Source organism: Dicentrarchus labrax, unplaced genomic scaffold (assembly GCF_905237075.1).
Source record: "Dicentrarchus labrax unplaced genomic scaffold, dlabrax2021, whole genome shotgun sequence".
In the NCBI taxonomy this organism is placed as follows: domain Eukaryota; kingdom Metazoa; phylum Chordata; class Actinopteri; family Moronidae; genus Dicentrarchus; species Dicentrarchus labrax.
This window is the reverse complement of record NW_026136706.1, coordinates 24,660,853-24,685,255: the sequence shown is the minus strand read 5'-3', so window position 1 is coordinate 24,685,255 and position 24,403 is coordinate 24,660,853. Positions and strand designations below refer to the sequence as shown.

Genomic DNA, 24,403 nt, shown 5'->3' with positions numbered 1-24,403 from the left:
AACTCTGTGCAGCTCATTTTCTCAGATCAGTATTATCATTTCTTGTTGCTTTCATGCTTTTAAGAGGAAATATGTTGAGTTGACCGAGGGATGCACTGAGTTTATCTTAGTGATCAAATGAGTACACTGCTTCTCTAATGAACAGTATGTGTGCTTCAATAGTTTCAAGGCCTACTATAAAAAAGAGACATTTTCTTCATTCATTTAATTCTTGTGTGCAGGTCTTTCTGTGTTCATGAACTGTTGTTGACATGTGATACCTATACAGTAAGCAACTACATAAGACAAATTGGGACATTTTTTATGGTACAGCTTTTGTACTGCATTCTTTCTTCACAAAGAGCCAAGAAAGATTTTACACCCAACTCAGAAATACGCAGAAACAAAGAAAGATATTTTTTATTGGACTGTATTGGCCTATTTGGTCCATGCTTGCAAATAGCAGCACAGAGGTGGCATCGTTTATAGACAGAGAAAGCCTGCGAGCTGATGGAAGAGTTGTGCAGAACGAGTTTCACACAGGTGCATTAGAGATTCATAATTATTCAAGTAATTTCTATCAGCTGTAAATCTACGTTTTTTGTTTAATGCAGTTCATCCAATAGAATTTGGGGTATTTCTGTGAGATCTGTTTTATCGGCTAAGAAGGTGATGAGCACACCAGATGAGGTGGTGGCAAAATGACATCAGGTGGCGGAAGCAGGATCTCAAAAACTAATCTTTAGGTTTTCATCCATAGCTTCACAAGCTAAACACCTCCCCACTCTGGGCTCCTCCTGCTATGGCTATAGAGGTCTGCCCACCGAGTGTGCAGCCCACAACGATGCCGCCATTCCCTGGACTGGCTCTGTTACTACCCATTGGGAGCCGATCCTTTCAACCAATATCTCAGCTCTGAGCAACGACTCGTAGCCCACCATCGAGGCCAGACCTGAGTCCCAAGCTCACTCCACTCCCCGCAACACGGAGCTGTGGGTCCGGGTCAGAAGTTGGCGGCATGCTAAATGCTCCAGCCGACGACTCACAGGTAACACTTTCTCACAGCAACAAATTCCAAACTCTGGACAGTGGGGATGGATTGTGGTTTCCAGCAAAGCTCAGACTAAGGGACCGCCCTTCTCCTGGCCAGGTCCCCACTCCCAACATGGTGGCTGATGGCTCCCCTACCGCCACAGATCCAGCCTTGGTCTAGCCACCCTCTGCCTTCAGCACCGCTGAGGGTCGCCCCACCTCCCAGGGCCAGATCGGTGCTCATCAGGATCGCCCTGCTGCCCCGGATCCGGATTGGCTACTCTCTCCTGTTCGTCACGACCGCCTTAATCCCACAGGCTTGGCTCATCTGTCTACCCCACCTCAGGGGGACCTGTAATCCCCTTTCCCACTGGCTGCTACAGCCCCTGCCTCTGCAAATGGGCTCTCCCGCCTTTTTCTAGTCTGTCCCCTCCTCACTTCTTCTATTATTTATGATAAATCAAGGCTGTCCTGCCTTCTAATAAAACTTGGTCAGTGATAACATTTGACAAAAAGAAGGGAATATAGCCCGAAGGCCGAGAATTTTTTTACTAGTCTGAAGCCTTTAAAGATCCGCGAGCTGCCTACTTTCTCACCCGATTGTTAGCCATAAATATAACCCTTTTCTACTATTAATGATCAAGTTAGAACGCTATCTCCTTTTTTTTCTGGTCTTTTTCATTGGCAATATCAATGGTACAGGGTCTCCTCTGTGTTCTGCCCCCTCCAACTTTCATTCCCCATTTTACTGTTGATTTTGCTCCTATCTCTCAAATTTTTTTTTTAAAAGCTGTGGATCATATGTGTCCCTTCTCCATCCTCCTCTTCTTTGTTCCTCCCTTTTTTTTTTTCCCTTCCATAACATTGGGTCCGTACCTGACCATAAAATGCCAGGGTTCAGCCTTTTAGAACATATAGGAATTCAGGCCTGAAAGCTATAGACCAATCTCCAAACTTCCCCTTTTATCTAAAATCTTTGAAAATTGAGTCTTTGACAATTTTCAATCTGGTTTTTACCAAAAGCATAGCACAGCAGTACTAATGGTGTCTAAAGACATTCTTATGCATGCTGACAAAGGTGAAAGCTCCATCCTTATTCTTCTCGATCTGACTGCGGCCTTTGATACCATTGATCATGCCATTTTACTTGATAGATTACAGAACTGGGTTGGCATTTCTGGTACAGCTTTAAACGGGTTTCTGTTCTCCGTGTACATGCTTTTTCTGGGTCATTTGTTCAGCTGCTTCCAAGACGTGTCATACCACTGTTATGCTGATGATACACAGATCTACTTCTCTGCAAAACCTAGTAACCTGAATCAACTGTCCTCCCTCCATAAATGCTTAGTTGCCACCAAAGACAAGAAGTCTCTTAATTTTCTCCACCTAAATCCTGACAAAACTCAAATTTTATTTGGCCCTGAAAACTTTGTCACTGCAGTTTATCGGACCATTACGCACAAATATTAAACCCACTGCTTAGAATCTTGGTATGATCTTTGTCCAGTATATGACGTTTGACCTTCATTTTACAAAACTTGTCCAGTCCAGTTTTCTGCAGCTAAGCTTCTTGTCAAACTTCCTTAAACAATTTACAGTTAGTACAAAATGCAGCCACCAGACTTTTAACCAGAACCAGCCGTCAGTCCCACATTACTCCCTGTTTGCTTCCAGAAAATATGAACCAATAAACCTTGTTCTTATTTTATTGTTTAAAGACACACCACAAGACCAACAAATCAGACTGAGAAGTGACCAAACTTCCTCATCTTTACTGGCTCTCATGAGCAGCTGATATAAAGCAGTGCTTGGCTTGCCAGCCTTATTTCAGGGGAATTCCAAGACATCAAGAGAGCTATCCTTGATCTAATGGGTCTCCTGAGGATCACCGGAACACCACGCTGGGACCTGGCAACAGCCCCTTTGTCTATGTCCAGCAGCTGAAAGATGCGGCTTTGAGGTGGCTACAGCTGGGTGAATGCTGGAGCAGGTGATATTGTAACAGTTTGTGGAGGGGCTCCCAACCAGGACGTCAGAGTGGGTGCAGTGTCACTGTCCAGCAGATTTGGAGGCCACCATCACTGTAGCAGAGGATCATCTGGTTGTCCATTGCAGGAAGCAGGTCCTGGAGGGGCATCTACCCGACCAATACCGACACCCTGCAGTGAGCACCAACATACCGTCATGATTATCATTATTATTATTATTATTTCTGTCTGTGTTTATGTACACAAAGTTATTTTGTAAAACATTTATGGTTCCATCTAAAGGAGTTTTCATTATTACTGTGTTCTGTTGACTATATTTTAAACAGCACTAATGTTCAGCATGAATATAGAGTGATAGCTCCCTGTAATAATCCTGCTGACACACACAATGGATTTGGATTCAACAGGAAATGGAGTTTAGATATTTGCTTAAAGTAAAAGCACTGAAGGTCAATGAATTCCTGCTGCTGATGGCAGGATTTCAGTATATATACAGTATACAGGTATTCCACTGAAAATCCACTGAAAGACAACTTTTATTCTGCAGTGTGTCCGACCGACATAGAAATAGGAGTTTGCCTATGCCAACAATTAATAAAAACTGTTCTGTTGGACGGAAATGGAAATAAAAAGACAGCACGGTTGTCTCCAGTTTACACACGTTGTGCAGATAAATGGATACAACTAACTGAATGCATCCTTTTTCAAATATACAGTCACAACAGAGCAGCTTTTTTCCCTGAAGCATGAAGTGCTGTGCTCCTGCTTCAACCGGTATTATGCAAGGCATGTTCTGGGCCCCCATATACTCACTAACTGTACACTGACAATGAAGGACTACACTATTAAATGAACCTGAACTTGACCATTTCTTGACCATAATAAACCCTCCATTGAACGCATAGGTACTGACAGACACTGCCCCCAATAACTCATGGTTTAGTTGTGGGTTGTTATGTGGGGTTGTGATAGAGATTGTAAAATGGAAATGATACAGTAAAGCTGCCAAACAGAACTATAGCACTAATTCATCAAAATTTGGGAACAAATTATATCTTGTTCCCACAATTTCATCAAAACATGAGCGGATTGTATCTGAAGTCATACCTTCAAACAGCGCATGCACCCCATATAAAGGAATTGTGCTCTTGCCAAAGAGTGATTACAGCTCCTACCATGACACTGAAAGGTATTTTCTGCCTCAAAATAACGTCATCTTATTGAAGATTATAGCTCACCCATTAACATTTACCTGTTGAAATACCTTTTAAAGGGCCAATACAACCCATAAAATGCACTTTTACACTTGCCAGAAAAAGTGATTATAGCTCCTACTTTCTGACTAAAACAAGGTAGGTGTCTGCTTTTTTTCCACTTTATTTGACAGGACAGTTCGAGACATAGACATGAAAGGGGGAGAGAAACGGGGCGACATGTAGCAAGGACCCAGCCCCATCTCACAGAGCACCAGCACCACCAGGTGAGCAACCAGGTTGCCCTGCCCACCCTGCCTTTAGTACCAGTTGAAATCAGAATCAGAAACACTTTTATTGGTCAGGTGTGTGCACGCATACATTTAAATTTGACTCCGATTTTACATTGCTCTCAATGTGCAAACACCGACTGGGCATAAATAGACAGAACAACAAGCTCAACAAAATAAAAACAACAGAAAAGACAGTAGGCAATAGTGCAAAGGATGCTGAAATAAATATTTTACGTGTAGGTTTCTTTATGTACAAAAGGTAGGTTGATATGACAGTATATACAGTATATACAGTATGCACAGCACAGATGTATTTGAATTATTAGGGCCCGAGCACTGACCGTGCAAGGCTTTCCCATGCTTGAAAAACTCATAAGACGCGGCACACATGTCAGTCGTGGTGAAAAATTTTGGATTTTCTGGGGGTCCACTATGAGTAAGTCAAAATGGCCCCTCAGGGGCCCATAAACTGTGGCCGGCACGTGACGGGGCTGCAGCACACCCTGACGTGCACAGGTGTGAGGGCCCGTTCATCACTGCTTGCAGTTTTAATTGTATTCATGTTCTGAAAAGAAACCAAGGATAAATAAATAATAAATAGCTTCCAAGTTCAGTGGATGTTGGAGTCCTAGGGTCATCGTACAGGGCACTTAACTGTTGGTCAGTGTGATGGCCCGTGGGTAGAGACTGTTTCTGTGTCTGTTTGTTGTGGCGTACAGTGCTCTGTAGCTCCTACCAGAGGGGATGAGTTGGAACAGGTTGTGTCCAGGTTTAGATAGCTCTGCAGTGATGTTTCCTGCCCATTTCCTGTCTCTGGACAAGTAAAGGTCTTGAATGGGGGGCAGGTTGGCACCAATGATCCTCACTGCAGTCCTGACTGTCCGCTGTAGTCTGTTCCTGTCCTGTTTGGTGGCCGAACCAAACTAGACAGTGATGGATGAACAGAAACAGACTGAATGATGGCACTGTAGAACTGGATCAGCAGTTCCTGAGGCAAGTTGAGCTTCCTGAGCGTGCGCAGGAAATACCACCTCTGTTGCGCCTTCTTGATGATGGTGTCTGTGTTGGGCTCCCACTTAAGGTCCTGGTAGATTGTGGATCCCAAAAACATGAAGGTTTCCACAGCAGACACAGGGCTGTTGAGGATGGTGATTTGGGGCAGAATTAGGGGGCTCCTCCTAGAGTCCACTGTCATCTCCACAGTTTTGAGCGTGTTAAGCTCCACACCAGAAGGCCAGCTGTTCAACCTCCCGTCTGCATGCACTCTCGTCACCGTCCCAGATGAGGGCGACGCCTGTTGTGTCGTCTGTGAACTTCAGGAGATTGACAGACTTATCTCTTGAGGTGCAGTCATAGGTGTAGAGGGAGAAGAGCAGTGGGGAGAGCACACATCCCAGGGGGGCACCAACATTCCTTTAAAATCAAATATATTGTCATTGGTATGATTTTTCACGTGTTTAAAGGAAAAACAGACTTAAATTGTGCATGAATAGCGAATAAGTCATCAGTGTATGTAGTTCAGCGGGTATTTTAACACATAAGCGCTATAAATTGAAACCTAAAACAATGTTTAAAGATATTCAATAATTATTATATTATATTTTAGGTCATATAATCCAATCTCTGAAACTAAACTCCCAAGCCACTCTGAGATAACGGATTGGGTAACAATGATCCTTTTAGTCATAGTTATTTTAGACATAACCATCAACTAAACACATGAACATAAAGTGCTAGCCCTGTGGAAGAAAACAGGACTGTCCCCACATTTATAGCACAAACAAAACGTCACCAAAGTGATGAAGACCAAACACTGACATTTGGTGGACAGACTGTGTTGTGTATCTGTAAGTAACAACAGAAAATGAGAAGGCACAGAGCAGAGGTGAGAAACCAACAACTACTGCCTTCCACTGTGAGTGAGTCTTGGGCTGACAGCCAGATGCTTCGCAATGGGAGCACAATGCACACTTTTACTTTCTCTGGCATTAATGCTTTTCTTCGTCATCTGTGAGGTGATGACATCAGATTTCCACACAGTCGAAAAAGCCGTAATGAACATTGACTGACAACATTTTGAACAGGTGTAGTGGGGAATATATAGAACAGAAATAGGCTCAAACATACGGTTTACAACGGATAAACCCAACTCTTCTTTAAAAACACAGATGCAACTGTTCACATGTTCAACAATAGTAGTTTCATTCCTCATGTAAATATTTTGAGCCAGGAGCAGGTCTCGTATGTAAATCACGTGGTTCCTTTTGTTCTTTCATCCAGATTACTACAACCCCTGTGAAGAAGGTACTGTAATATGTAATGTACAGCACTAAAGTATTCTCTGAAGTCACCGGAGCAATACTCACTGAACTGAGAAAACACAGCCTGAGAGAGGCAGCGATTCTTAGAATATTAGTTTCAGCTGTTAAGATACGGAGCAACTTTGAGGTAAGGACAATGTGGCAAAGTCTGGACTATTTAATGAGTTATAAATTATAGCTGCAGATGGTTTTACAAATCTGTGTATGAAATGTATTCAAGCTCAAATCATCCACTGTGCAGGCTTTCTCTGACTGTATAATGCTGATTTTATCTTGCATATATATCTTACTTTGATTTAATATTAATAACGCTTGCTAGCGGCAGCATTGCAGTCCATGTACACAATCAACACATTGTAGCCTGTAGATATTACAATATTACCCTGATTTAACAAACAAATGGAATGTTTATGGACCATTTGAACTAACTGGATAATGTATATTTTAAGACAATATTTGGAACTAGTAGCAGAGAGAATACGACAAGATCCCAAAGTTACAGGTGTCAGTGTTGGCAGGCATCAGTGTAAACTAAATATATTTGCTTTTGAGGTTTATCATTAGGTAAATATATAAAACTGGAACAATTTCTACTGATAAAATAATATGTTGAATGAAAAGGAAGGCATTACATCCTGTAAAGTTGAAGGGGTCATTTAATGTGTCAAATCTGAAATTCTAAATTAGTGTGCCACTCAAGCATTAAACTTAATTAAAACATCATAGAAGAGCAATGGATTCATGTAAGAACTGAACAAATCTATCCTTAAAACCATTTTTCATATAAATATATATATATATATATATATATATATATATATATATATATTCTGAAAGGGTAAAAAGAGTAAGAACATCAGTTCTGTCAACTATATATTAGGAACTTACTGTATGGAACAATCCTCATTAATTTGGATATATATATGAATTATATTTGATTCAGAAACAGATAATAAATGACCACGTAAACTTAACAAAATCCTGCAGAAATCATATTCTGTTTTAACACCATGTTAAAATCAGGAATAATTTTGGAACTAAGATTTAAGGAGGACTGATCAGATAGAGGGAAAGTTGGAAGTTAACAAGATGTCATAGTCAATGAAACTGTGCTCTTAAAACAATGTACAAGAGATAAAGTTTGTACATATGACAGAAATATGTCAGGAAACTCTCTTATATGTGAATTCATTGATTCATGCTTTTTTGGGATTGTTGCAAAATTCAGAAGATTTGATTTAAAATAGATAACTGGTTAATAGTGATATTAAGGGTGAAATGTCATTTTTAAAGATCAATTTGTGAATTTCAAGATATATTACAGGATACAGTGAGGAGTTGGATTATTCTTTTTGTCGAAATCATAGAGAGGTATTACAAGCAATGATAAAAAGGCCTTTCCCATTTCCCAGTTTGTACATCCTTGATTCCTTTCCTCGCCTCCTCTCTTAGTCCCCCACCTGAGATGAGAGCGGAGGAAGCGAGGAGAGACACAGAGGAGAACATTTTTATTCATTTTCATGAGTTATTATATGTTTACTTTGAATTCAATTGACAAAGTGCTGCTTAGTTATTAGTTCAGTCAGGACCAATAAAGCTGCTCTTTCACTATACATCTATTGCACTATTGTATATAAAAATAATAGTCTTTCATTGTGTTCTATAATTTCAGAACTTTAAGAAATATCACACAACAGTTCCTAACGTGTCATATGTCGACAGTTTTCTTGTCAATTGGGCATCAATATAATCCATAAAGAAACACTTTTCTTTTTTAAGACTTTGTTTATTGTTTTCTTATACAACATTTGTAAAACAGCATTGGCTGCAAACAGTAAAGAGAAATATGAAATAAAAAAGTCAAAAAGACTTTGATAGTTGCATGTAGCAGTATATTGTTCCTGGATACGTGAATATATATTACTGGCGGACAATAACCACAACAATAACAGAAAAAACAGCTGAACTGTACAAAGGTTACATGGAGGTTATTCACACTCAAGAGATTTTAAAAAAAGAAGGAAATAAAAGTAAAAAATTAGAATCAGGTTAAAGATTTTTTCTCCTCTACTGGCTGCAGCCTCCGTTGTAAATGGGAGAAGACTGCTACTCAAACAGATATGGCCAGAAGGTCTGATCATCTTAAATAACTAATACAGTTTATCAATACATCTGTAGAGTTCTCCCCCCATGCTTTGTATATTCCAGCTGTATGCCTCTTTTATGCATCACGGGTGCTTAAAAACATTAAAAGACTTTTTCCTCATTCCTGTGTCACTGGCAGGAGGACGGAGGAGAGAGGAGACGAGGAGGCACAAATGAGAGAAATGAGATAGGCCCTTTGACTTTAAACCTGGTTTCATGTTGTTGTTGTTTTGTTTTAGAGTGTAGGACAGATGGACAATAGGGACACTGTGAGCATGATAATAGTGTGGTTAGAATATGTGATGATGATGATGATGATAAGTCCGTGATAATAGATGGGTGTACTTCATAGAGATACATTGTATCCAAGATCTGTATGTTACTTATACATACAGTATGTTTGTATTTATTCACATTTCACACATTGATCAGGTTTGAAGACGGTGAGGTTGAGCTTATTTGTTTTATATGTGGGTAAATGTGTGTTGTCCTGTCTTGTTTGGCCTTGTCACAATTGTGGGTCTTTGTTTTGTTGCTGCAGGACGTGTATATGATGTAGATTGTATATATGGGGAAATCTAAAATGTAAAATATTTTAAATAAAATAAAACAGATGTCAGGCTTATAAAATATGATAACAGGATATCAAATTGTACAAATTAAATCCACCTCAGCTGTCACAATGATAATATTACATAATATAAAACTCACAGGGGCAATTTTTCCACATTATGCTTACCTTTACTTTTTACACTTTTAGATAATACTTAGATATTTTTGTTTCAGTGTCATTTTCAATGTGGCAACTTTTACGTAATGCCTGCCACCACAGAAAATAACATAAACATACCTACTGATCAATTCAAGGTGGAAGCAAGCTGTCTGTTTGTCCATCATGAAAGAGACGGCAGCAATAATGATCGTCTTATCAGGTAAGTACGAGTCATTTGTTTCCACAAACCTCTGAAATATAAATGTTTCACATTCATTTACCGTGAACTCGTCACAGAAAAGTTGAGTTGCTTGAATTGAAATACGTAAAATAAGAATCTAAAGTGAAAAAATGGGCTTTTTAAATTGGTTTGGTGCAACTTGTACAACTTTTGGTGAGTATGAGACAAAGTCTGAAGGTCAAAGGCCTTGCCCATTATTTGTGCATGCTTCTCTTGTATTTACCATATTGTTTACGCACGTCACATTTAATGAGTTACTCTGTTATATGCCACACACTCAGTTGTGTTTTTTAGGGGTCCAACTGTATAAAGTGAGTTGGTATTACTGAATGCATCAATTATCAGTCTTTGTCATTACCACAGGACTGTGTCTTCTAGCTTCCTGTTTTCCTCGTCTCTACATCCTTGTGGAAAAGCCATCGACCTGGGATAAAGCTCAGAGCTACTGCAGGGAAAAGTACACCGACCTGGCCTCTGTGCATAATGAGCGAGACTTGGCTAAGCTCAATACACTTATAGAAAATAATTCCAGCGTCTGGATCGGACTGAAACCTGTCACTAAGGCATGGACGTGGTCTCTGCAAAACCAGAGTTACTATGGTGACGGAGAGGCTGATTTCAGGGTGTGGGCTGTTGGTGAACCCAGTGCACCTCAATACTACACACTTTGTGTGTCTATGGGGGGTGACGGGCATTGGAAAGATGAGTTGTGTGAAGCAAAGTTCACCTTCCTCTGCTGCAACAAAAGTAAGATATAGCCTCTTAAATTGAGGTGATGAATGAACAACAACGATGTGTTAATTACTTGGTCAGTAGCCCATTTTGAACTATGACGCTGTAGGTTCCCCTCTAGCGTCTTCTCTGGACGTACTGGGTTCTACGGTCAAGTTAGCAATAACGAATGGTTATTGACTCACAAAGTAAAGCTTGCTGAGAAAGATTTGACATTTTATGAGTTTACTCCGTTGCAGTTTGGTTAGGTTCAGGCACAGAAACAGCTTTGTTAGGTTAAGGAAACAAATGGTTTGGGTGCAAATAAGTATGTTATGTAACCATAACATAACAGTCTCCTTAGTTAAAGTCATAGGCAGCGCTATTAAGAGGCTAGAAAGAATTAAGACACTTCATCAGCCACTTTGCTTAGCTATAGTGCTGTCAGTATCACACTGATCTTAGTTCAGTAGCAGATCTGCCATTCACTACCCACACAGTGGTATTCAGCATAGGCTAATAAGACTGTCACTGGCCTGAGATCAGTGGCGAAGCTTCTGTGTCACACGGCACGTCACATATTATTATTTTATTATTATTTGGAAACAGTGCTGACTTTGCCACCATAGTTTCTCATACACACAGCCCATTCTCCTTCCCAGGTTGTCAAATACATAAGCAAGAGGCGTTCAGGCGGAGTTGCAAGCTGCAGCTTCTCTGCTAGATGCCACTAAGTCCTACACACTGGTCTTTTAAGTGCAACACTCTGAAACTTTTAATCAATATTTTCATACACGGTAGGCGCAGAGAACACTTCATCAAGCTTCATCTTTGTGAATGAGTCCAAGACCTGGAAGGCGGCTCAGAGCTACTGCAGGCAGCACTACACTGACCTGGCCAGTGTGAGGAACCAATCTGAGAATGACCTGATGAAGGACAAAGTGCCAAGTGGACATCAAATGTGGATCGGCCTCTACAGAGACACATGGAGCTGGTCAGATGGGAGCGTACATTCTTTCACTAACTGGGCTCCCAGTTCACCATCCATCTCAACTGAACACTCTTGTGCCTTTTCAAAGTTGGGCAAATGGTATAATCTTAACTGCAGCATCGAGCTGAACTTTGTATGTTACACTGGTGAGATTGATTTGCATACTCTACTCTAACAAGTCAATATTCATAGCCACACTGTAATTATTATCTTACATTGTTAGATTGTTGTGTGTGATTGTTAATCTCACATCTGCAACATGAAAATGTTTCTATTCCCTTGTATGAAACAGCTCCTGCAATGAAGAGGCAGGTGGTGAAGGTGGTGCTGAAGAAAAAACACGGCCCCTCTGTGGACATGGACAAGCTGAAGGAAGACATCTTGGAAGGGGTAAAGATGTTTGAGTCAAAAGCAAAAATGTGGCATAAATAATTTAACGTTTCATCAGTTTAAGTTGGTACAAATTTTTTCATCATGAAAAGGATGGTTGAGTGGGGGCTCAAACACCAGAGAGCAAATAGTTGCATTGACCTGTACTGTATTCTTAGCCGCACTAGCTGCGTCTTGTTCATATCCCCATAAGGATGATTTGTAAGAAAACAAGTACTTCATTGTTTTCATATTCAATATCCAAAATAAATTAGTTGTGCACACGTCACTCAGAAATATTAGGTGAGATGCTGAATCTCTAGATCAGTCATTCCCAAACTGTGGTCTGTGGAAAAGCAAAATAAAATATAAAATAATAGTTTTTTAACCTTTATTTTAATAAATGTGATAATAGCTTTCCCCTTGAACTAAGCCTACTAGGCTTATAGGCCCACTGGGCTTACTTTGAACTTATTCTCTTTCTCTGTCTCTCTCTCTCCCCCTCTCCCTCTCTCTCTCTCTCTCTTGCTCTCAGGCAGACAGACAGAGAATGTTCTTATTACTGTAACGTTATAGATTTATAATACTACATTGTTAAGGTAATAAGCTGTTCAGATGAACCTGATTATGCCATCGGGCGCTTGAGTAAATAAATAAATTAAATATGTGGCAGCCGTTGTGTGCAGTAAACTTCTTTTAACATGCCTGTTGTATAGGAAAGTCATATTTCCGCCTGTGCCCTATTTTCGCCCTTTTACGAGTATTCATTTCATTTCATTTCTGAATACATAAGTGTATCTAAATTAGCTATGTACAGTGACTTGAAGAGCTGTAAACAGTGTTGTAAGGCTGCGTTTACAAAACAGCTCGGAGCTCCAGTGGAATTTTTATTTCACGACGAGAATTCTCGGTCTAACCGGAGTGAGTGGGCGGAAATAGGGCACCCACCAGCCCAGCACCAAACTCCGAGCATGGTAAACAAAATCCGTTTTTTCAGGCAGTAAAAGCTCCCGTTTAGAACCAACCCAGATTTTGTTCAAATCTACACACTGAAATATGTAAGGTTCATTTATCAAATGTTATTTTGAAGTATTAAAAAACATCTTTGTTTTAGAATTTTCGAATGAAAGGGGCGGATATTGGTGTTTTTACGATACTTATGCGATGACCAGTTATAGTTTTAGTGCTAGTAGGCCTATTAAGAGGTGCGGATTAATTCAGGTAGGACTGTGTGTAGACATTTTATTATGTGTATTATGAGGTGGTCCGCGAAAACTCTTGATTACAAATAGTGGTCCACACACACAAAAAGTTTGAAAACCCCTGCTCTAGATGATGCCTGTTAAATTCTTGTGGAAAAAGCGGTAATAAATCTGAACGTGTCAGAACAAGCAGCAAGGAGACTGAACATTTCATTCTCTCTTGCTCCTCTTCCTCTGTTTCATTCCTCCACTATCACTGTCTGAATCTGCCCATGTTTTTCCCGACGGAGTCATAATAGTCCTGTTTGGAGCCATTAGAAAATCAGCTGGCACATTCCGGCAGTATTCCCTGCTAGGTCCCCCCGCTCCACTCCTACTAGTAACTCCCCCTGTCCTTCGAGCTCCCAGTCCAGGTACAGTCAGCTAACAGGACTGCTAACTAGCTACACGCTGGCAGAAGTTGAAAAGGTGTAAATGTGAAAAGACGCATGCGCAATCCTTTCTCCTCACTTTGGAAATCATCAATTATCTGCTACAATCTTCGTTGTAAAGACTTGTTTTCTCTCATACTAGTGGAATCTGACTACAGAGTCATTCAGCCAGGACCACTTTTGTCAAAAGAACTTTATTTCCAAAGCATGTGTTACATTTGACGGTATGGCTCTGTTTCTGGGAACTCCTTGCCTTTCCATGTGCCTATGTGGAAAACCTTAAGGCAGGGAGAGCACACCTTTCCAATAGGCAGCTTAGGAAGAATCAGCTGATGTGTGTTTACCACTCGCTGTGATCAGCTGATGTAGCTGGAATTGAGAGCTGAGCTTGACTTTGTGACCTGCCTGAACTAACGCTGTGCTTAATTTTTGGTTTTGTGTGTCCAAATTTTAAAATATTTATCCTTTATATTCTGCCACCTCAGTACAAAAGAGGTGAATGGAATTTCATTTGTAGTGTTAACACCATTCAAAATGACAACAGTAACATCTCCAGAATCAGTTCTGTTGTTATTCCGGATAATCAACACAACATTCTGCCAGCAGTTTCTATAGGAACTGTTCGTCTGGTAGAAAGTGGACAGAAACAGAAAGACAGCAAGGATTTCAATCTTTCAAGCAACTGAATACATTGTGAAACTGTCATTTGCATGAACTGACCATTTAAGATAATGGGAGAATAAAAAAAGAATATTTGTGTTCCTCAGTTTAACAAGAGACTCAAGGATCGTGGCCTGAATGAAGACGTTGAGCTGAGATGGGTGAAGCAGCCTGATGGGAAGATCTTCCACAAGGAAGAAAAAGAGAAGATGGAGGAGAAGAGTTGTGACAGGGATACTAACAAATTATTGAAGTGAATGGACAAATGCAATTAAATTCACAAAAGATGATTGATTTTTGATCCTGTATAGCTAAGCTTGTGTTTTTCATGCTATTACACTCCATTCAATTTAGATGCACTGACACATTAAGTTGTAGGATCAGCTTCTAATATTGTAACACACACACACACACACACACACACACACACACACACACACACACACACACACACACACACATGCACACACACAGGGTTTAATTGATAACTGCATTAATCACTGCTTCAATGTGTTTGTCTTGGTTTTATTTCCATGGTTATTCTGCATTACTCTTTAATGTGAGTCACTTGTGCTCATTAGTGTAGTGATATATAATGATTATGATAATGATTACAATGGTTATGATCATTAAGAAAGTAAAATGTATGGAGGCTGTAACTACAGATTAATAAAACAATGATAAAATAATACCTGTAAACTGTATTTTGTCCTGGTGACTTTTGGTGTTAGCCATCAAATTACACCATCAAATTGCACTGATTGGTAGAATTTAGTTTTTAAGGATTTCAGTGGGAAATTTAGTGCCAAATTGATGATAATCTTTATTTCCATCTGAATGATGGAGTTGGTATAAACAGTAAAAGTCTGCTTTGAAATTGAACGTGTTCTTACATCAACAGTTAATGGTCAAAGCGTTCTGATAAATGGTTCTTTCTTCTCTCAACATGAGTTCAACTTCATGATAAATTCACAAAGAGCTTAAAATTTGGATCATTCTTCTAATACTTTAAATAGTTTGGATGTCATAAAATGACAAGAAATCAGATATCAAGACGTCAGAACTGTGTTTGCGGGGTGTGGTGGTGTGGTGGTGTAGCAGGTCTGTGAGGTAGGAGGGGGCCTAGTTCTGGAGGGCTTTGTGAGTGAGGAGAAGGACTTTGGATCCGTTGTTGTACAGGGTGCCAGTGGATGTTCTGGAGGACGGGTGATGTGGTCACAGGAGCGGGTATGGGTGAGCAGACGAGCAGCACAGTTCCGGAAGTACTGTAGTTTATTAAGGACTTTGGAAGATGTACCAAATAAGATGCTGTTACAATAGTCAATTCTGGATGTGTTGAAAGTGTGGATGAAGGTCTCAGCAGCAGAAGAGGAGCTAGGCGGAGATGAGCAGTGTTTTTCAGGTGGAAAAAGGCAGTTGATGTGGTGTTCAAATGAGAGGTTGCTGTTGAAAATGACTCAGAGGTTGCAGATGAGTGAAAAGTTATGAATGCTCTGCACACATCCAGACCTGACAAATACAGAGATGGCTTCTTTTAGGTCACTGGTGCTCAGATATCTATCAATTATGGCCTCAGAGAAGGTTTCTATCTCCTCAGTGATTGAAGATTCAACAGGAGAGAGAGTGGGGCCTTCATTCACTGTGAGCTAAGACCTGGAGGCTGCATCCTTTGTCTGAGGAACCCTGCAGCCAGCTGTCAGGAGAAGTTGTCAGTGCTCTTTACTTTCATACAGATCTGATCAGTGTCACTGCTTTCAGACAGCAGGTTTCTCTGTCTCAGATCCACTGTGGCCATCAGCATGAAGGAAACCTGGATGATGTCTTCCCTTCCTTTATTATTCTGTCAAAGTACGAGACCATGACCCACTTTGCTGTGACCAACTTGCCTATGAAGAAGAAGAGCTCACACAGCACTCCAGAGACTCTTCATCATGGTAGCTTTAAAGTCTCTGGACACAGCTGTTGCACAACAGACTACCTTAAAATCTTTGACTTGAAGAGATCCCTGATAAACTTGATGTTTACTGAGCAACAGGAAGCTTTGGGATCATTCAACTCTTCCTTTAAGCGTTCCAGTTCTTCTTCCTGTTGACATACAAGGAAACATACACTTAGCTATTCTTTTGGAAAGTTATTAAGATTATTAAGATGATTTTATTTCTAAATATTGTTTTGGGGGCTTTTCCCCTTTATTAGATAGTGACAGCTGAAGATAGACAGGAAGGGGGGTCGAGAAGGGGGGTGACACGCAGCAAAGGGCCAAACCACGATAAATATGTGCTGCTTTGTTTCCTCAGTCTGGTCATGTTAAGTGAAGGAAAAGAGGACACGATTTGCAGCCAGTCACAGATGTCTCACTTTGTAAGACAGCAGCATGTTAGCATACAACATGGATGAGTTTGGTCTCAACTTGGCGCTCTCAAAGATAAGGTTGATGACGGTGTTTAACCACTGTCAGCTCTTTCAGCTGAAATCTCAAATCCCAAAATGTTTCAGGATTCAGCCCATTGAAGATGCTTTTCACACAGCTGAAGAGCTCTTTGGGTTTTGACCTGCTGGTCCTCTACCATACAGGGCAGAGCTGCAGGTTCTTCAGGGGGGGTTCCTTTCCTCCCCCCCCCCCAAAAATTATAAACCCCCGGGCCCCCCCTCGGTTTAAATTTTTTTTCCCCCCCCCCCCAAAAAAAAATGATGCACTGTGTGTTTTGCCCCCTTTTTTTTAAAACAAAAAAAAAATTTTTTTAAATTTTTTATAATAAAGCACCCGTTTTTTGGGGGGACCCCCCCACCCAACCCCCCCCCGAAACCCCCCCCCCCCCCCCCCCTTCTTCCCTTTTCCCCCTTTCTTTTTCTTCCCCCCCTTTTTATTGAAAACAACCCCCCCACCCCGGCCCCCCCCCCCCCCCCCGCCCCCCCACCTTAAAAATTTCCCCCTTCCCAAGGCGCCCACCCCCCCCCCCCCCCCCCCCCTTTTCCCTTTTTCAAAAAAAAAAAAAAAATTCTCCCCCTCTCCTATTTCCCCCCCCCCCCCAAAAACAAAAAAAAAAAAAAAAAAAATAATATTTTATAAAATTTTTTATGGGAGGCTGTCTCTGTTTGGGTCTCTTCTTTATCCTCCTGGTGTTGGTGGGATGATCAGCAGCCCCTTCTTTGGAAGACGCTGGACAGTCTTTTAAAACAGCCAGCTTACTCTGTGCTGTTTCTTTATTCTACCCTACTGTCAATAAAAATCCTAAAAGGAACCTTAACTTCCAGTTGCACTTTGATGGAAGCTGAATCCACAAAAACTCAGTTTGATTGAGCCCTTTGTTATTCCTCCTCCTCATCACTTAGAGATGCTTTTCATTGCCTTAACACTACATCAATCATACTTTTCATTTGTCAAGTTGAAAAATTAGTTTTGCAGAAATGTTAAAAATAAACATTCAGTTTAGCATTAATAAAATAAGCAGAATTGTGGTTCCCCAAAAACATACACTAAAATGCAGGGTAGCTACATAAGACAACAGAAATAAGACAAGATAACATTGATCATTAAGATTAGAAAACTGCTTTAAACTTTTTAAACTTTTATTTCAACCTTGCTGTTGACTAAAGGAATTATTTTTAAATGGAGAATATCAGCAGGAGAATCTGGCACCATGGACATTGAGTTAAGATTTTCTAATCACATTGAATTGAATATATGAAATATTATATATTAAAAATATTTTGTGTGTAAAAACCTGTAAAGCTCTTCTTCTCTTCTTATACTTTGTTAAGTGAGATGACAGGCGATTGCCTCAGAAACTATTTTGAGGTGTGACTTCCTGTAAATAAAGACAAGCTGAACCCGACTACATTAACTTGTGCTGCAGAGCCAATGCTCTACAACTTTCCAGTTTTCTTATGAGCGATGGAGGAAATCTATGAGAATGTTAAATATGACAACTGTGCTGACTTAAGAGCATCCCAGAATCAGAGAGGTAAGAATAATGATTCAGACAGAGAGGCTGACAGACTGAGCTCTGCAGAAATGTGTATTATTACCTGTCATTAATGCTGTTGTATCATTTACTGTATTCACCGGTCTTTTCTGTGTTCAGGTCCCAGGAGCTCAGAGAGGAGATTTCATGGATCTGTTGTTCTCTGTCTGGGTCTGCTCACTGTTCTCCTGCTGGTTGGACTCATCGGCCTCAGTGTCCACTGTGAGTGTCTTTATTTGATTTACTGTTTGTTTAAGGCATATCGTATATTTTCATTGTCATTTTGAAGACATAAGAGCAGTGGCATAACTTTACTGCTGAAAGTCACACTGATTTATGTTTGTGATCTTCCAGTAGGTATCTGGTGTTTCAGAGAAGTGTTTGTTGATTATTTCAGACCATGTCTCCGCTCAGCGTTCAGCTGCAGAACTCTCCTCTATCAAAGCCAACCTGACTGAGCGTCTTCAGGCCAGTGACAACAAGTCCTCTTCCCTGACTGAAGAGAGAGACCTGCTGAATGCCAGAATCACTGAAATGACTGAAGAGCTGGAAAGACTTCAGAGTTTGTCCAAACAGGGTGAGTCCTTGCATGAAGTATTTAGATGCACTTGCTACTCAGAAATCCATTTTGGTAAGGTCTACTACTTCTCTCTCTATTAGAAGCGAGTTTCAGGCCAAAATGAAACCTTTTATAAATCAAACCTAAAATGTATGATAACAGTATATTTGTATGGATCACTGGCAAAAGTGTGGCCTCTAACAAGGTTACACCAACCAAATGAGCATAATTATAGGGGCATTAAAGGGTCATTTATTGAAAATGGCATCTACAGAGAAACAAATACATTGAAATGAGTCTTGTGGGTCTGTAATGTGTCTGTATGTTTATCTTACAGTGAAAACCTGTCCTGAAGGATGGAAGATGTTTAATTACATCTGTTATCTCCTCTCCACTGAGTCTGGTACCTGGGATAAAGCCAGAGAGGACTGCAGAAACAGAGGAGCAGATCTGGTGGTGATAGACAGCGAGGAAGAGGAGGTACAGTGTGTGTGTTATTATATTATTGTGTTAATGTCGCAATTCATACATATTAGACAATACTTAACTTACATTGCTTTGCTCCTCGATGGATTGATAGATTGTGATAAACAAATGCGTAAAAGGTGATCATCTGTTAATGACTTTGACTGACGCTTTTATGTCCAGCACAGTCCAGTTGATGAATGACTAGAGAGGTCACGTGTGTCGTATAATAAACTACGCTATAGTAACAAAATAGGATAAGTGACAACCGAAAGCAAAGACAGAAAATAAACTTTAACTTTAACTGACAAATGAACAAGTAACTAAAGTTAAGACCCACTGAAGAACTATTTTGGCTCTTGGCATCCCAAAACTGTGTGTACTGTGCACAGCTGGTGCTAATGATACTATTAACGGGTGTCAATCAATACATATTCAAACCTGCAGTAACAATTGCTCTATTTCACTGTGGACAACATTAAAATAAACATCAAGAAGTCTCCATTTAAACCCTTTCTATTTGTTTCTTTATCTAGGACCTAGACTCTAGGTGATGTTTATAGTGATTAGTTTCCAATATTTTTTATGTAATAACATAACATCTTTATGTTGAACAGATGTTTCTTTTTGGGCTCGCCAAGAAACAAACTTGGATTGGCTTGACTGACAGAGAAGAGGAAGGGACCTGGAAATGGATAGATGGAACTCCACTGACTCTGAAGTAAGGCTGCTGAATATCAAAAATAACTTATACACCCACCAATATTTTATATTACTAGAATGTATTTGATGCTGTGCATGCATAAATAACCTCACTGGTTGCTGTAGACTTCAGTGGATGAAGCCAGGAGAGACACATCTGGGCTTGTGTTTGTAGTTGTATGTGAAAGTTTGGCCACCCCTTGACAGATCACACATTTTTTTTCATTGAAAAGTGTAAACACAGCCTCTCAAGGGTGTGGAACATTATAGAACATATAACATTTATGCATTGTTTCATTTTATTTCATAAATTGAAAAAAAAAAAAAAAAAAAAAATTGTGGCATGTTTGGGCAACCTACACTGTCAGTACCACTGTGAGTCTACTTCTGCAGTATTCTTGTGTCTTGCATGCACAGTCTTTTAAGATGATATTTAAGTTGGGGGACTGTGAGGGCCATTCTAAAATCTTTAGGCTGCGTCTCTTGAAGTAGTCCATGGTGGGTTTAGAGCTGTGTTTAGGATCATTATCCTGCTGTAAAAGCTTTCCTCTTTTCAGCTTCAGCTTTGTTTTACAGATGCTGTAATGTTTGCTTCCATTTAGTGGAATCAAATCTTCCCTCTACCCATGCAATATTTCCTGTGCCACTAGCTCCAACACAACCCCAAAGCATGATGGATCCACCCCCATGCTTAACAGTTTGGGGGTGTTCTTTTTATGAAATGCTGCTCCTTTTTTTCTCCAGACATACCTTTACTGATTGTGGTCCCTGGTTAGTCCATTCCAATCCCATAACTCAGTGGCATTTAGGATATTGAATGTCAGATCCCTGGCAAATCATTTTCTGTAATGATTTTATTCTAACTTAGATTTCTTTATGTTAACTGAGACTTAAGCCCTGGTGATTGTGTCGCATTAAATGAAGCATGCTGTCCTAGTTTTTAATTATTTTCAGGATCTCAGGGCAAGGAGGTGGACTGGCTGTGATTTATAGAGAGAATTTTAAATGTTCCTTGTTTCACTTAAAATCACTTGGTTTTATCATAAATGGCACGCTCCCTCTACTGTGTTTTAATCTACAGACCCCTAAAATCTAATTCTGGTTTTATTTGACAATTTTCTGGTGTTTTATTATGCTTCAGTTCGATAGTCTTAAATTGCCCCACTGGTTCCTCCTTTACCATGGATTTTATAGACATTGTGCATTCTTTTAATCTAACTTAGGCAGTGGAAGGTCCACTATGGTTTTACTCTTGATAACATTGATCTCTGTGAGACTAGTCTATGTGTGTCAGACCACAAAGCTATAATTCTTAAGCCCAACCTTTCACCTCCTGGTCCTACAACGGCTACGCATATCTCCTCCTGGAGACTCACTGCAAACTCTGCTTAGATTTCAAAATACCTTTACCGCTGCATCCTTACATAGGAACAACCAAAAAATATGTTGATAGAAGAATTACTAACCGACTTCAATAATACATTTATAACTGCTCTCGACTACAGCACAGGTAAAAATCCGTGAGATCAAATCAAAGCACAGCGTGCCCTGGATAGACTATAACATCAGAGATATAAAGAGGAAATGCAGACAAGCAGAGCGGAAATGGCCTCATACCAATTCATAAAAGAACTCATGTCAACCTTTCAAGAAGCAGTACAGGATGCCAGATCTTCCTTCTATTCAACACACTGAAACCACTCCTACAATTTGTGAGCAGTATTTATATCCTTTTCATCACTAAAGTATTGCATATTTGGATTTTGACATCTAGGCTCCGACCTCATCACTCCCCTCAGATATGTTTACATAGAGATATTGGGGAGTGATGAGCAAACACCTTAAACCCCCAGTCGGAGTCTACAGGTGGATGCTGGGGTGGTGGTGGGGCTTACAGAGCAGCAGCAGCAATATGGATGCAGGGCAACAGCGGCATTGACAGAGCAGAGGGAGAGCTGGGAAATTGTGCAGTTTAAATAGACCACCAGATTGGAAGGGTGCGCTTGGTTAGTGATTATGGAGTGAGGCATGTCATGTGTGTATATCAGCGCAGCTCACGTTGACTGCCTGAACTAGCTTGCAGGCTTCACTCCATTAAATGAAATAAACCTCCAGACTGGTCTTCCCACTGGCAACCATCATTCTCCACACTACGATCTCTCTGCCTCTGTTTTTGTCTCCCTCACAATGTGAACTTTAAAGGACACAATGGCCAAATTAAAGCCTACATCAAGCCCTTTAGACGTGATGCCTGCCACATTTCTGAAGAAGGTTTTAACAGCGTGGGTCCCTTGATTGTAAATCGATTGTAATTAGCTCTTTGTCCACAAGTTGTGTTCCCTCCTGCCTCAAGCATGCACTAAACCAACCAAAATGACTAAACTGAGACACTGGGGAAGCTTAAGAAGTGGCTGATCAGGCCACTCTGACACACAGGGGGAATAGACTAAATCATAACATTTAAACCAACTACAATAACCTGAAATAATATCCAGATAACGCAGCCAAATATTAACTAAGGAAAATACTGAAAGGATGCAGGCCTCTTTTAAGCATATCTCCTTCAGTCGACACTTCCTTTGTCGGCCACAAGACATCTCCAGCAGCAACACTCAGGAACTGGTAACTCAAATAATTAATGCAATGAAAAATAACCTAAATTAATGAACCTAATAATGATACCCAAAACTGACAAAGAAAGTTAACTAATTGTGTGCACCCAAATAGATTAGCTTGGATAAATAAACTGTTTATTATGAAGTCAAAATCGGTGTCCAATTATTTATTGTGAATTGTGTATAAGCTATTGTTCTAAACCTAAAGATAATCAAACAAATAAAAGAGTTACCACCATGGGATCTCCTCAGTGTGTGGCTGCTATTGAGGCCATCACAGTCCCCCAAGGTCCATCCCTGTTGTACAAGACAAATCTTGGATTCTTGACGTCAAATATCAAACCTGTAGCCAGAAACCTGGGCGTAATGTTTGACAGTGACCTCAATTTTGAAAAACAAATTGCAAGTGTGTCAGCTACGTGGCTGCTGCAGAGCTGCTGCTGCGAGCATGTTTCCCTATACACTTTTACCTGTATAACACATTTTCATATCATTTAATTTACATTGCTGCATAGTTTAAACCTTAATGTGAAAAGTAGTAACCTGAAAGCACATGTGGTTTGTTTACCAGAGAGAGAGAGAGAGAGCTGTGGAAAGATAATGCCCTTCAGTCCATTCACCATTAACACAGTGAAGTTGTGTTAAATAAAAGATTACAACAGTGCTTTCACTTTGAAAAGGAAGTTAAAAATGTACTGAAATATGTGGATATGACAACCAAAAGATCCATTTACTGTGCTCTTTTGCTGGGACACGCACAAGTCTTGTGGTAAAAATAGGCAAGACCTCGACTCTCTAGTGAAGCGTCGGCATGGACAAATGACATATTTTGTCATTTAATTCAATTAAATTGAAAAGTTTGTTTTGTTGACTAATCTGTCCACCTTGATGTCCTTTCCCCCTTCGGATCCTTTGTTGCTCAGTACTGACCTTATCTGTCATTGTTTACTACGGCTGCCAGATGGCTTTGTCACTTGAATGTAACATATTATATTTTCGGGGGACTTACTAAAATGGCCTCTTTTTAGAACAGGGGGACAGCTTAAATTAGTCTTTTTACAGATGTAGATTTCCCAATTTTAAAGAAGATATTGGACTCACTGGTGGGAACAGAAAATATGGCTGATGTCCATCTTGGTGAGGAAGTCATTTATGGGCTTCGTTCATGTCAGAGATAAACAGTGTCATGATTTTCTCGCTGTCTGACCCGCTAGGTACTGGGCACCAAATCAGCCTGATAATGGTGGTGGAGACTCAAAGTGGGGTGAAGAGGACTGTGCACAAATAAGAGATGATGACAACACCCATTGGAATGATCTGTCCTGTGAAGCTCCTCTGCAATGGTTTTGTGAAAAATAGCAAACATTGCTGTATAATTAAGATATGTTATTTGTATGTTTGTGTATGATTGTGCCAAATGCCACTTGAAGCATATATATGTTATAATAAAAAAATAAATCAAGCTGTTTCTTCCCAACTTCTGCCAGACTTTTCAGTTTTCTACTAACTAAAAGAAAAGTTACACCATTTTCAGATTATTTATCCACAATACTTATAATAGTAGGCATAATATTCTTATGCCTCCATGCTTGTGATGTCCCTTTGTCCATCCCATTCTTGTGAGTACAATAACTGCCTTGAGGGAATTTCTTCATATTTGGCACCGTGGTCCACTTCAACTCAAGGATGAACTCATTACAATTTGGTGCTAAAAGGTCAAAGGACACTGTGACCTCAAAATGACCTTGTCATAATAACTCAAGAACTGATACGGTAGTTATGATAAAATTTCCCACAGATGAATCTAGTGATGCTCCTGGAATCATTTG

General features: G+C 40.2%; 2 protein-coding genes across 3 annotated transcripts in view; both read left to right on the top strand.

Moving 5' to 3' along the window:
- Positions 1-14,957, top strand: part of LOC127365505 (lymphocyte antigen 75-like) — a 57,419-nt gene extending 42,462 nt beyond the window's left edge. The window contains exons 1-6 of one of the 2 annotated variants that reach the window (XM_051403649.1): positions 6,816-6,933; positions 9,819-9,883; positions 10,268-10,651; positions 11,417-11,752; positions 11,899-11,996; positions 14,376-14,957. In XM_051403649.1, the coding sequence (XP_051259609.1) occupies positions 9,847-9,883; positions 10,268-10,651; positions 11,417-11,752; positions 11,899-11,996; positions 14,376-14,525 (1,005 nt within the window). In that variant the 5' untranslated portion in view covers positions 6,816-6,933; positions 9,819-9,846 and the 3' untranslated portion in view covers positions 14,526-14,957. Of the gene's footprint in view, positions 1-6,815; positions 6,934-9,818; positions 9,884-10,267; positions 10,652-11,416; positions 11,753-11,898; positions 11,997-14,375 lie in introns of those variants that run through there. The other variant, XM_051403650.1, reaches the window with a different exon arrangement.
- A 3,150-nt stretch (positions 14,958-18,107) lies between these two features.
- On the top strand, positions 18,108-24,036 carry LOC127365513 (CD209 antigen-like protein E). Its single transcript, XM_051403659.1, has 6 exons — positions 18,108-18,233; positions 18,354-18,455; positions 18,631-18,810; positions 19,130-19,272; positions 19,875-19,978; positions 23,789-24,036. The coding sequence occupies exons 1-6, from the start codon at positions 18,164-18,166 to the stop codon at positions 23,931-23,933; spliced, it is 744 nt and encodes a 247-aa protein (XP_051259619.1). The 5' UTR covers positions 18,108-18,163; the 3' UTR covers positions 23,934-24,036.
- Positions 24,037-24,403: the final 367 nt, after the last annotated feature.

What these genes read in the sequence shown, in the direction of transcription:
- LOC127365513 (XM_051403659.1), top strand. Translation starts at nt 18,164, where the DNA reads ATGGAGGAAATCTATGAGAATGTTAAATATGACAACTGTGCTGACTTA. An exon ending in AGCATCCCAGAATCAGAGAG is followed by an intron (nt 18,234 to 18,353) that starts GTAAGAATAATG and finishes TTCTGTGTTCAG; the next exon opens with GTCCCAGGAGCTCAGAGAGG. An exon ending in CATCGGCCTCAGTGTCCACT is followed by an intron (nt 18,456 to 18,630) that starts GTGAGTGTCTTT and finishes TGATTATTTCAG; the next exon opens with ACCATGTCTCCGCTCAGCGT.